This window comes from Macaca thibetana, chromosome 13, assembly GCF_024542745.1.
Source record: "Macaca thibetana thibetana isolate TM-01 chromosome 13, ASM2454274v1, whole genome shotgun sequence".
Classification (NCBI taxonomy): Eukaryota; Metazoa; Chordata; class Mammalia; order Primates; family Cercopithecidae; genus Macaca; species Macaca thibetana.
The window spans coordinates 33,583,143-33,597,100 of NC_065590.1; the positions used below are offsets into that span (position 1 = coordinate 33,583,143).

Consider the following 13,958-nt stretch of genomic DNA (forward strand, 5'->3'; position numbering starts at 1 on the left):
GGAAAATTGGCTAGCCATAAGAGAAGCTGAAACTGGATCCTTTCCTTACTCCTTATACGAAAATTAATTCAAGATGGATTAGAGACTTAAATGTTAGACCTAATACCATAAAAACCCTAGAGGAAAACCTAGGTAGTACCATTCAGGACATAGGCATGGGCAAAGACTTCATGTCTAAAACACCAAAAGCAACGGCAGCAAAAGCCAAAATTGACAAATGGGATCTCATTAAACTAAAGAGCTTCTGCACAGCAAAAGAAACTACCATCAGAGTGAACAGGCAACCTACAGAATGGGAGAAAATTTTTGCAATCTACTCATCTGACAAAGGGCTAATATCCAGAACCTACAAAGAACTCAATCAAATTTACAAGAAAAAAACAAACAAACCCATCAAAAAGTGGGCAAACGATATGAACAGACATTTCTCAAAAGAAGACATTCATACAGCCAACAGACACATGAAAAAATGCTCATCATCACTGGCCATCAGAGAAATGCAAATCAAAACCACAATGAGATACCATCTCACACCAGTTAGAATGGCAATCATTAAAAAGTCAGGAAACAACAGGTGCTGGAGAGGATGTGGAGAAATAGGAACACTTTTACACTGTTGGTGGGATTGTAAACTAGTTCAACCATTATGGAAAACAGTATGGTGATTCCTCAAGGATCTAGAACTAGATGTACCATATGACCCAGCCATCCCATTACTGGGTATATACTCAAAGGATTATAAATCATGCTGCTCTAAAGACACATGCACACGTATGTTTATCGCGGCACTATTCACAATAGCAAAGACTTGGAATCAACCCAAATGTCCATCAGTGACAGACTGGATTAAGAAAATGTGGCACATATACACCATGGAATACTATGCAGCCATACAAAAGGATGAGTTTGTGTCCTTTGTAGGGACATGGATGCAGCTGGAAACCATCATTCTTAGCAAACTATCACAAGAACAGAAAACCAAACACCACATGTTCTCACTCATAGGTGGGAACTGAACAGTGAGATCACTTGGACTCGGGAAGGGGGACATCACACACCGGGGCCTATCATGGGGAGGGGGGAGGAGGGACGGGGGAGGGATTGCATTGGGAGTTATACCTGATGTAAATGACGAGTTGATGGGTGCTGACGAGTTGATGGGTGCAGCACACCAACATGGCACAAGTATACATATGTAACAAACCTGCACGTTATGCACATGTACCCTAGAACTTAAAGTATAATAATAATAATTAATTAGTTAATTAATAATTAATTTTTAAAAACATGACATTTTTGCAGTTTTTTTTTTTTTTTTTTTTTTTTAGCTCATCAGCTATTGTTAGTGTATTTTATGTGTGGCCCAAGACAATTCTTCTAATGTGGCCCAGGGAAGCCAAAAGATTGGACACCCCTGCCCTAAGATCAGGAATAAAAAAGCATATACACTCTTACCCCTCCTATTCAATATTTTACTAAAGGTTCTAGCCAGGGCAATTAGCCATAAATAAATAAATAAAAGGCATCCAGATTGGAAAGAAAAAATAAAGCTATATATATTTGCCCTTGACATGATCTTTATCAGAAAATCATAGAGAACCCACAAATAATCTATTAGGATGAATAAACAAGTTCAGAAGAGATTCAGAAACAATATTAATACATATAAAAATCAAGTGTTTTTAAACATTTACAACGAATAACCCAAACATTCAATTAAGAAAAATAATTCCACTTACAATACCATTAAAAACAATAAAATACTTTGAATAATTTAAGAAAAAATGTGCAATTCTGAAAACTACAAAACATTATTGAAATTTAAACATCTAATTAGTTGTATGCCACATAAGAACATTTCCATCAACTACAGACCACATACATAATGGTGGTCCTATAAGATTATAATACCGGCCCGGCATGGTGGCTCACGCCTCTAATCCCAGCACTTTGGGAGGCCAAGGCGGGCAGATCACTTAAGTCAGGAGTTCAAGACCAGCCTAGGCAACATGGCAAAACCCCGTCTCCACTAAAAATACAAAAATTAGCCAGGCGTGGTGGCACACACCTGTAATCCCAGCTACTCAGGAGGCTGAGACGTGAGAATCACTTGAGACTGGGAAGCAGTGGTTGCAGTGAGCCAAGATTGTGTCACTGCACTCCAGCCTGGGCGACAGAGCAAGACTCTGTCTAAAAATATATATATATATATATATTTTTTTTTTTATATATAATATATATAAATTTATATATATATAAAATTTGTGTGTTAGATACACAAATACTTACCATGGTGTTACTACTGCCTACAGTATTCAGTACTGTAACATGCTGTATAGGTTTGTAGCCTAGGAGCAAACGGTTAGACTATATAGCCTAGGTGTGTAGTAGGCTATGTCATCTAGGTTTGCGTACGTACACTATATGATGTTTGCACAACAATGAAATAGTGTAATGAAACATTTCTCAGAATGTAACCTCATCATTAATTGACACAACTATAAATGAAAAAATATCCCATGTTCATGAACCAGATGATTAGGCCAGGCACAGTGGCTCATGCCTGCAATCCCAGCACTTTGAGAGGCCAAGGCAGGTGGATCGCTTGAGGTCAGGAGTTCGAGACCAGCCTGGCCAACATGGTGAAACCCCATCTCTACCAAAAATACAAAAATAAGCCAGGCATGGTGGTGCGCACCTATAAACCCAGCTACTGGAGGCTGAGGCAAGAGAACTGCTTGAACCCAGGAGGCAGAGGTTTCAGTGAGCTGAGATCGCACCACTGCTCTCCAGCCTGGGCAAGATTCCATCTCAAAAAAAAAAAAGGACCAGATGATTTAACATCAAGATGACAATACTCCCAAATTGATCTACAGATTCATCACAATCTCTATCAAAATATTAGCTGGCTTCTTTGTAGAAATTGACAAGCTAATCTAAAATTCATATGGAATTGCAAGAGGCTCCAGAATGACTAAAATATCTTGAAAAACGAAAGCAAAGTTGGAGAACTCCCCCATTTCAAAACTTACTATAAAGCAATATTAATTAAAAGAGTGTCTCCTAGTCAGGCATGGTGGCTCACACCTGTAATCCCAACACATTGAGAGGCCGAGGTAGACAGACGGCTTTAACCCAATAGTTTGAGACCAGCCTGGGCAACATGGTAAGATTCCATCTCTACAAAAACTACAAAAATTAGCTAGGCATGGTGGCATGTGCCTGTAGTTCCAGCTACTTGGTAGGCGAGATAGGAGGTCCACTTGAGCCTAGGAGGTGGAGGTTGCAGTGAGCCAAGATTGCACCACTGCATGCACTCCAGCCTGGACAACAAAGAGACACCTGTCTCAGAAAAAAAAAAAAAAAAGTGTCTCCTAGCATAAGGTGGGCATATAGATCGATGAAATAGAATTGGGAATCCAGAAATAAACCCATATATCTATGGCTAATTGATTTTCTACAAGGATAATAAGACAAATCAATGGGGAAAAGAAGAGCCTCTATAACAAATGGTGCTGCAAAAAGACAAACTGCCTATTCTTCCAAGTGGGAGCTAAATAATATGTACACCTGGAAGGAGAGTATGGAATGACAGAGAATAGAATATTGGAAGGGTGGGGAGTGTGAGAGTGGGGTGGATGAAGAGAAATTACTTAATGAGTAAACATAGGCTACTCCAGTGACGGAGACACTAAAAGCCCTGACTTCACCACTATGCAATATATCAATGTAACAAAATTATACTTGAACTCTATAAATTTACATAAATAAAATTAAAAAAAAAAACAGTGCTCGATAGTCACAAAAGAATAAAGTTTGAACCCTTTCTTCACATCATACACAAAAAGTAACTCAAAATGGATCAAAGACCTACATGTAATAGCAATACTATAAAATCTCAAAGAAAACATAGTAGGTCCTCATGACCTCATATTTGTCAAGGGACTGTATCTTGTCAATCCCTTGATTGATAAGGGATTATATATGTAATATGCATATATATAAATAATATACATAAAGAATTCTCACAATTCAATAGTAAAAACACAAATAACCCAATTAAAGAATGGGCAAAAGACCTGAATAGCTATTTCTTCAAAGAAGACGCACAAATGGCCAAGAAGCACATGAAAAGATGCACGAACCATAAGGGAAATGCAAATCAAAACTACAAAAAAGTCAGGTAATAACAAGTGCTGATAAGGATGTGGAGAAAATGTAACTCTCATACACTGGTAATAGGAATGCCACTTTGGAAAACAATCTGGCAGGTCCTTAAAAGGTTAACAGAATTCCATATGTCCCAAAAATTCTACTCCTAGATATACATCCAAGAGAAATGAATCCATATGTCCACACATACACTTATATAAGAATGTCTACAGTAGCATTATACATAATAGACAAAAAGTAGGAAAAAAAAGGTCCATCAACTAATGAATGGATATACAAAGTATCACATATCCACATAATAAAATACTATTCGGCCATACAAAGTAATGAAGTGCTGATACATGCCACATCACAGGTGAATCCTGAAACCATTAAGCTAAGTGAAAGAAGCCCAGTCACAAAAAAACCACATATTATTCCACTTACATGAAATTCCCAAAATAGATAAATCTATAGACAGAAGGTAGATTAATAGTTGCATACGGGGAATGGAAGATGGGGGATATTAGCTAAAGTGTATGGGGTTTCTTTTAGAAGTGATAAAATGTTCTAAAATTGACCGTGATCATGATGGCACATATCTATGAATATACTGAAAACGGCTGAATTGTGCAGTTTAAATTAAGGGTGAATTGTACAGTATGTGAATGATATCTCAAAAAAGCTATTAAAATGTTTTTAAGGAAGTCAATTAAGCACTCAACACAAGGAAATACACACACACACACCTCAAAGTAAACCTAAGGAAATAGTAAAAGATGAAAACTGAACTTTTTATTAAAATTAATTAATTTTTAATAATTAAAAAAATAAACAGCAACAGAATTAAACTTAAATCAAGAGCTGTGTCCTTGAATGAAAAATAAATTAAATAAACTCCTACCTAGTCAAATCAGGAGAAAAATAAAGCATAATTACACAAAATTGGGAATGAGAAGTGAAAATAACCACAGAGGCAAATGAAAAAATAAAGAATACTGTGTGGCACTCCATTAAAATTAACTAGAAACCCTTACTGAAAAGAATGATTTCCTAGGAAAATTACCAAAATTAACCCAAGAAAAGAGAACATATATATACTACAACCCTGAAAGGAATCCAGAGATAGTTTAAATGGTGATATCTTTCAAACATTCAAGAAAGAAAAATTCCTTTGTACTTACACTGTTCCAGAAAAACAAAAATCATCCAAGTACCTTTTATGAAAATGGCATAATATTGATGTCAAATTTGATAAATACTGGCCAAGAAAACAACAAAAAGAAAAACATTTAAAACGTTATCAAATATCTGCAAATAAAATCTAGCAGTTCCTCAAGAGAAAAGCACACTACGACTAAATAGTTTTTATCCTAGGAACACAAAACAGGATTAATATTAATAATAAAATGCATATGAATAGATTTAAAAAATAAATTGTGCAATGTAGATAAATTTGGAGATGGGGAGCAGAAACGGAAGAGGTTCAGCCTGTGTTCTCTCCTTTGAAACTGTAACCTGCTGATGGGGGGATGTTGAACTCTGGGTGGGAGACAGAGGTTAAGAGGGAAGATGGGGAAAGAAGCTGACAGAGAGGAAACTAAAAAGATTTCCAAGCACTGTTGGGCCGGGTGCAGTGGCTCATCACGCCTGTAATCCCAGCACTTTGGGAGGCCGAGGCGTGTGAGGTCAAGAGATTGAGACCATCCTGGCCAACATGGTGAAACCTCGTCTCTACTAAATATACAAAAATTAGCTGAGCGTGGTGGCGCGCATCTGTAGTCCCAGCTACTGGGGAGGCTGAGGCAGGAGAATCACTTGAACCCGAGAGGCGGAGGTTGCAGTTAGCCAAGATCACGCCACTGCCACTCCAGCCTGGTGACAAGAGCGAGAGACTCTATCTTAAAAAAAAAAAAAAAAAAAAAGATTTCCAAGCACTGCTGATGACCCAATTAAAAGTTAGAGACCAAGAATTTCTAGTGATACCAACCCAGAGAACTGAATTATCTTCTCGAGCACAACTCAGAAATTCAGGTTGAGGAATTACAAGAAGTGTTTGAATGGTCTGTAGAACCAGCATAAAAACAACATGAGGCTCTGAATCACTGCCCTCTTAAAAAGACTTAGCTGTAAGACTGGTCATATTTTGCTTCAAATTTAAACAGTATCATAGCTTAACTCAGTCTCAGTAACAGGACTACAAACTTAATCACTGCCTTACATAACACCACTATAACTCCCTTATTATCTAGTGAGATATGAGAGTAAATTGAGTAACAAAATTTTGTCATTTAACTTGAGAGTAAACTGGATGAAATTAATGTTTCCTATTATTTGATCTCATCCTCTAAATACACAGCATTAGATGTTACACATCTAAAAATTTCATAGTTCATAAATTTCTAGCAAGAAACATACTAAGCATTTTCTCCTTAAAACACTTTCCAACCTATGCCAGTAAGTTTCAATATGCCAGTGAACTAAAGGAAAACATATCTGAATACTCATTGTATCATCGTAAATCTACCTTTAACACAGAAAACCACCTATATATTCTATATATTATCATATATTCTCTCAGGTAAATAAGAAAATACCTAATTTCTCTCAGGGGAAAGAAAAAACTGTGGGGAGGAAAAAAATACTCTGGACTCTCAGAAGTAAGATTTTCTATTACCCATAGATAGCTCACTATTAGCGGACAGGCACAGTGGCTCCTCTAATCTCAACACTTTGGGAGGCTGAGGCAGGCAGATCACAGGTCAGGAGTTCAAGACCAGCCTAGCCAACATGGTGAAAGTCCATCTCTACTAAAAATACAAAAATTAGCCAGGCATGGTGGTGGATGCCTGTAATCCCAGCTACTTGGGAGGCTGAGGCAGGAGAACTGCTTGAACCTGGGAGGCAGAGATTACAGTGAGCCAAGATCGTGATGCTGCACTCCAGCCTGGGTGACAGAGCAAGACTTCGTCTCGGGAGGGAAAAAAAAAAGATAGCTCATTATTAAACAGGATAATTTTCTCACATTGGCTGTATGTAAAAGAGGGTTAGCTTAAAAATTCCTCCTCTAGGTCCCTATCTCTCACCATATGCAAAGATTAACTCAAGATGGATTAAAGACTTAAATATAAGGCCCAAAACTATAATAATCCTAAAGAATACTTAGGAAAAAAGTTTATGATTAAGACCTAAAAAGCAAATGCAACAAAAATAGAAACAGACAAATGGAACTTAATTAAACTGAAGAGCTTCTGCACAGCAAAATAAACTACCAACAGAGTAAACAGACAACCTACAGGATGGGAGAAAATATCTGCAAACTATGCATCTGACAAAGGTCTAATATCCAGCATCTATCTATAAGGAACTCAAACAAATCAACATGAAAAAAAAAAACAACCTACTAAAAATCGGGCAAAAGATTGAACAGACACTTCTCAAAAGAAGACATACGAGCGGCCAAAAAACATGAAAAAAATGCTCAACATCACTAAGCATCAGAGAAATGCAAATTAAAATCACAATGAGATACCATTCACACCAGTCAGAAGGGCTATTATTAAAAAGTCAAAAAACAGATGTTGGCAAGGATGAGAAGAAAAGGGAACAGGTATACACTGTTGTTGGAAATGTAAGCTGTTCAACTCCTATGGAAAGCAGTATGGAGGTTTCTTGAAGAATTCAAAACAACTACCATTTGACCCAGCAATCCTACTACTGGGTATCTATCCAAAAGAAAATAAATCATTTCATCAAAAAGACATCTGAGCCAGGCACAGTGGCTACAACTGTAGTCCCAGCACTTTGGGAAGCCAAGGCTGAGTATCACTTGAGCCCAGGTGTTCTAGACCAGCTAGACTCCATTAAAAAAAAAAGTCTGTGCTCATATGTTTATCACAGCACCGTTCACAACAGCAAAGTCATGAAATCAACCTAAGTGTCCATCAACAACTGAATGGATAAAGAAAATGTAGTATGTATTAATATACATCATTGAATATTATGCAGCCATAAACAGAATGAAATCCTGTTCTTTGCAGCAACATGAATGGAGCCTGAAGGCTATTTATCAAGTGAAATAATTCAGAAACAGAAAATCAAATACCACATGCTCTCACTGATAAGACAAGTGGGTACAATGCATATACAGAGACATAAAGATAGAATGGGTACAATAAGTACACACAGACATAAAGATGAAAATAAACAGACACTGGGGGCTCCAGAAGGAGGAGAAAAGGGATAAAAAATTACCTATCAGGTACAATGTTCACTATTTGGGTGAGAGATTCACTAGAAGTCCAAACCTAACCATTACGCAGTATATCCATGTTAATTACGTGCATATGTACCCCCAAATCTAAAATTAAATTAAATTAAAATTTTGTTTAAAAAACTCCTCCTCTAGGCTTCAAGATAAAGATTTGAATATTAGTAGTTATTCAAGCAAGAAGTCACAGGACAAAATAAATGTTAGGAGACCTAGTCAACAAGTGTGGCTTTAATTATGGTCTCTATGTAGATAACTTACAACTTGGAATCTCTAGCCCAGACTTCTCCTTCAGTCTTCAAAACCAAACTCATAATCTTAAGATCCACCCAACCAATTCCAACACCCACTCACGGCCACCACCCCCACCATAAATCTGGCCATATCTTAATATTGGCACAACCATTCAAACAATAACACCTGGCTACTTCACCTTTCACATCCCATCCGTTATTAAGTATGATAATTTTGCCTCTTAAATATCTCTCAAGTCAGTCCACTTTTCCCTGTATTCACCAACACTTCCCTATTCCAAAATTTCATCATCTTTTGCCTGGCAATGCTGCAATGGTCTCATAATTTACGCCCTTGACCTACGACTACTGCTCCCCATCCCACCTTGCTGTCACAGCTGTTCTGCACTCTGCTATACACCTGATCTTTCTGAAACACCTATCTTATCATACATCTCCTCCTTTCAAATATTTTTGTCAACTTTCCAAAGCTCCAGAGATAAAGCCCCTAAATCCTTGGCATAGCACACAAAGCCTTGCAGTCTGTGCTCAAACCACATTGGCTTCTGGGTCCTGGAAAATGCCATGCTCTCACCAACAGTACCTTTTCATGTGTTTTTCCCTCAACTAGAGGGCTCTTTCCCTCCCCTTTGCCTGATTAACCTTAAACTGTCTTCAGATGTCAGCTCTAGCATAACCTCCTCAAGGCTTTCCCAGCTTCACTGACAAGGCCAGATTATCTTACTTTATGCTTTCATAGAATATTAGCACATACTAGCTTTACTTTTATTTATATGATCATCTGAAATCTGTCTGCCTCCCTGTGTAGACCATGAACACGAGGAAGGCAGAGACCAAAAATGTCTGGGTTCACCAAGGTTTCCTTAGCACCCAGCACAATGTGTGGCACATGGTGAATCCTAATAATACATGTTCAATGAATTAAGTACCCGCTGGAATATTCACCAGACAAAACAACTACTGTTCATTAGTGACAAAACTCTACACCTTCACTGTCTGTGATGATGGAACTGTTCCATTATCTGCTCTGTCCAATATGGTAGCCACTAGCCTAGTGTGGTTGCTGAATACTTGAAAAGTGCTAAGAACAGACGCATGGAATTTTTCATTTTATTTATTTTTAACTCTTATTCAAAACTATAATAGTTTTCTCTTTAATTAAGATGTAAAAAGCCACACGTGGCTAGTGGCTACTGTACTGAACAGGGCAGGTCTTGCTCCTCGAAAAGCAGTAAGTTAAAAAAGAGGGTAAGGGCAGTAAATAAATTGGAGAGTTATTTTCAAAATGATCTTCGGGGGGCCTACCATGAAATCGGCTTTCTTCATTGTGCATTATCTGCGCTTTCTAGTTTTCCAGACTGTTGGGAGCCACATCACAAGCCTCTTGCATTCCAAGCCCCTCCTATCGGCTGGGGAACCCCTTTATTGCTACAAATGATTGTCCAGAGGAGGAAAACCTGCGGGGAGCCTCTCCAGACTAAGTGATCGCGCGGTGTACATTATCCACACTGCTCCCTCAGGGCAGTCCTGCAATTCAGTCAAGCTAATCTGTTCACAGTCTCCCCAACAAGATGCTCCCCAGGCAACCACTCGCTCCGCTCCTACACCGCCTTTTCCCTCCTTCAGGGCTCGACACACCCGTGGTCCTCTCTCAGCGTTTCTCACCCCCACTCAAGGGGAATGCAGACTCCCCTGAACGTCTGTGGGAGTTCAAAAGGCCCAAGACCCACCGAGGGGGAGGAAACGAGAAGTCTTTGCCACAAAGCCTTGGAGACGCGGAGCAGCCTGCGGGAACCTAGGCTGGAGTCGGGGCCGCCTACTAGCCTCAGCCGCGCGCGTTTTCTCCGTCAAGCTGCGTGACCGGCGGAAGGGCGGAGCGCTCGGGACCCAGCCTCCACCCTCCACTCGCCGCGGCTCCACACTCCTCCCCGGCCCGCCTCACCTTCTCCAGGGAGGTACGCTCGCCCTCCGAGTAGCGGTGCCTCAGAGGCGATGGCAGAGGCAAAATCCTGCCGGGGTGCGCCTGCAGCCAGGCCTTGGCTTCCTCGTCCTCCTCGTCCTCCCCGTCGTCTGTACTTTCCAGATGCTGGTGCCCGTAGTGAGAGTCGGAGTCCAACTCCCGCCCAGCCTCTTCCTGCACCTCCTCCACCACCACGACGTCGTCCAAGTTCGCCGCCGCCGCTGCCTCCGCCGCAGCCGCTGTAGCCTCCTCCTCCTTCTCCTCCTCCTCCTCCTCCTCCTCCTCCTCCAGCTCGCCCGGCCATGGCAGATCCTCGGGCTCCATGTTGGTGTCTCGCTCTGGGCGGCAGAGGAGGAGGAGGGAGGGGGGAGGGAGGGGAAGGGAAGAGACCTGACTGGCGGTTGTGGCCCAGCGTAGGCGCAGTGCCGCCCGCCTGGGCGGGGCCGGGAGACCGCGCGCGCGTTGCTAGGGACGCCGCGCGGGGCCCGGCGGGAAGGCCCCAGGGCGGAGATTTGCGACAGGCGACGCCGCCGCCTCGCCGCCGTCACCGGCCGGGACCTTGCGAACTGTACTGTAAGCTCACAATAAACCGGGACTGGGTGCTTCCCGGGGGCGCAGAGGACCCCGCGCGAGGACAGTGTAGTTCTCGGCTGGGGTGGAGTTTTAGCCCCTGCACAGAGAAGAGATCAAACTCTAGGACGCACCCGTTATAATCACACATGCAAATTATAAAGTTGTAAAGGTTGAGTACCTCCTAACGTGTCAGGCTATATGGTGGGCGCTTCAACGTAACCGTGGAAAAGTGTCACGGGTTGTTAGATTAAGAACTGGGCACTGGCATCAGAAAGATGGGAGTGTGAATCCTGGCATCACCGCTTAAAGCGATGTGACTTTGTGTCTCCAAAACGATGATAATAGGCCATCGCATAGGATGGGTGTGATAATTAAAGGAAATAATGTGAAGGACTTAGTGATAAGTTGGTTATTGTACAATAGCTCATTAGATACTCACGGTTCTGTGAGACAAGTATTACTATTTCATGTATGAAGAATCTGAGGCTCAAAAAATTAATTTGCCCAAAGTTTCTTACCTAGTAAGTGGCTGACTCAGCATGCCATCCCAGGTCCTCTGTTAGTGTAGGAATTGCCCTGGCCTAGACCAACCAGCTGATAAAGGGTAACAGCGCAAATATTTATACGGATAGTACATATGTTTTGGTGGTTCGACAATGATTTTGGAGTTCTTTAAAAACAAAGATTTCCTGACCGCTTCAGGAACCTCTACAAAATGAATGGCAAATTAAAGTATCTTGAGATGCCATGTAACCAAACACCACCTGTACCCCAATAACCTATGGGAAAAATTTTTAAATTAAAATTTTAAAAATAATAATCTTGAGATGCTTCACTGTTACCTAAGGAAATACCCATAATTAAAGTGGAGTCCAGCAAAAAAGTCTTCATAGTATTACCCACAATAGAAGACATACATTGATAATGATGCTGAACCAATGTTGGTGGGGCAATTTTAGGGTTATTGCCAAGGAGGTATGTCTTACCTACCTGTCAATGACCCAATCCTGGCAAAACTATAAAGGTAGAATAAGAACTGGTGCCCAGTCTTGGAGTTCTGTTGAACACTTCTAAATGGACTATGAGTACATTAGCGTTATTATTTATTCTTAAGGGGTTTAGGGGTTCTCCTTGCTGGAGACCTATTACTGTAATGGTAGAAAAAAATTGCTTAATTTTGTATTTCTGAATGTGAAATCTCAATGTTTATCTCCAGTAAGAGGACACACATTTCACTGATATTAAATAACTCTGTAAAGTTTTACCTTTTTAGAAACTCCACTATCTTTTTGCATCCACAAATTTCAGGAAAGATAAAGAGAACTAATAGAATTCTAAAAAATAGTTTTCAAAGCTCTCTAATTTCCGAAGCCCAGAGTACTTCTATTTGCCTTCATGACAACAGGTCAATCCATTCTAAGACCCATGAGTTATCTCCTGAGTTAATAACAGGCTTCCTCATGTACTTGTGAATTACTTCCAATACTAGATACTACTAATATAAGCTGCTATCACTAATTGCTGCAGGGGACTTATAAGAGAACTCCTGCTTTATCAGCAGCAGATAGAAGCTGCATTCTTAAAGCACCCACCTAAGCAGCCTCTGAAGTTAGAGATCTGGTCTTCTGAAAAAGCATTAGTAAACAATTTCCCTTGAGCCTCAATGCAAAAAAAAAAAAAAAAAAAAATTGTCAGGTACTGTCAACAACTGACCCAGCAGTAAAACTACAAGACATTGATCCTTGGATTCCTATTACACAACTAAAAAGACATGCATCATTTTCTCCTGGCGACCGGACATTCCATTCTGTTGGAAGACCTCAAACTGAAGATTCTTGGGACTTCCCCAGAAGCTGCTGACTGCAGAAATGGGTGGTTTATACCCAAGACAATAGGACAAGATTAATTTTCTGATTCTTTGGCATCTTTTACCCTACCACTAATCTTGCTTATTGCATTTTGACACCCTTGATTAACTAACAAATTGACTTCTCAGGGAGATAACCTTGTCTTCATCCTGTTACTTTTGACTCCCTATATTCTGCTACTTAAAATAAACAATAATTAGCCAGGTGCAGTGGGTCATACCTGTAATTCCAGCACTTTAGAAAGCCAAGGTGGGAAGATCACTTGAGACCAGGAGCCTAACTAACCTAGGCAAGGTAGCAAGACCCCCATCTCTACAAACAATAAAAAATTAGCTGGGCATGGTGGCATGTACCTGGAGTCCCAGCTACTCAGGAGGCTGAGGCAAGAGAATCCTGGGAGCCCAGGAGTCCAAGACTGCAGTGAACTGTGATCATGCCAGTGGGCAATAAAGCGAAACCCAATCTCTGTAAAAAAAAAAAAAAGAAAGAAAAAGGAAGAAAGGAAGGAGAAGAAAGAAAAGAAAGAAGGAAAAGGAAGGAAAGAAGGAAAGGAAGGGAAAGAAAAAAGGCAGAAAAGAAACACTTCACTCTGGAGTGTTTTTATCAAACCATAGCTACTGCTCTTAAGGAATTGTTGACAAAATTTAATAGATGTGCTTTCATAGACTTCATCAAGTAGATTTTCTTCTGTAGGTCACTTCTGGTACTTAAGCATTCCTCACAAAATTCATCCCAAACTTCAGTCTCATAAAAATGGACCTTGACCTACACTTCAACAGAATGTTTCCCTGAAGTCATTATAATCCTATGAGAAAAACCTACCCCTTCAGGAATAGAAACTAATATTGGGGCTATTCTTGAAACACTACTCAGGTCGTTCT

The 13,958-nt window shown here is 40.3% G+C and overlaps 3 protein-coding genes across 8 annotated transcripts in view; 2 read left to right on the forward strand and 1 right to left on the reverse strand.

Moving 5' to 3' along the window:
• The window catches only part of ALMS1 (ALMS1 centrosome and basal body associated protein), a 220,770-nt gene extending 209,771 nt beyond the window's left edge, over nt 1–10,999 (reverse strand). For all 6 annotated transcript variants that reach the window (XM_050754354.1, XM_050754358.1, XM_050754352.1 and 3 more), the window contains exon 1: nt 10,619–10,999. In XM_050754354.1, the coding sequence (XP_050610311.1) occupies nt 10,619–10,960 (342 nt within the window). In that variant the 5' untranslated portion in view covers nt 10,961–10,999. The remainder of the gene's footprint in view (nt 1–10,618) is intronic.
• Nucleotides 1–13,958, forward strand: part of SFXN5 (sideroflexin 5) — a 616,301-nt gene that overhangs the window by 153,880 nt on the left and 448,463 nt on the right. The window lies entirely within an intron of this gene.
• Nucleotides 1–13,958, forward strand: part of PRADC1 (protease associated domain containing 1) — a 174,426-nt gene that overhangs the window by 4,851 nt on the left and 155,617 nt on the right. The window lies entirely within an intron of this gene.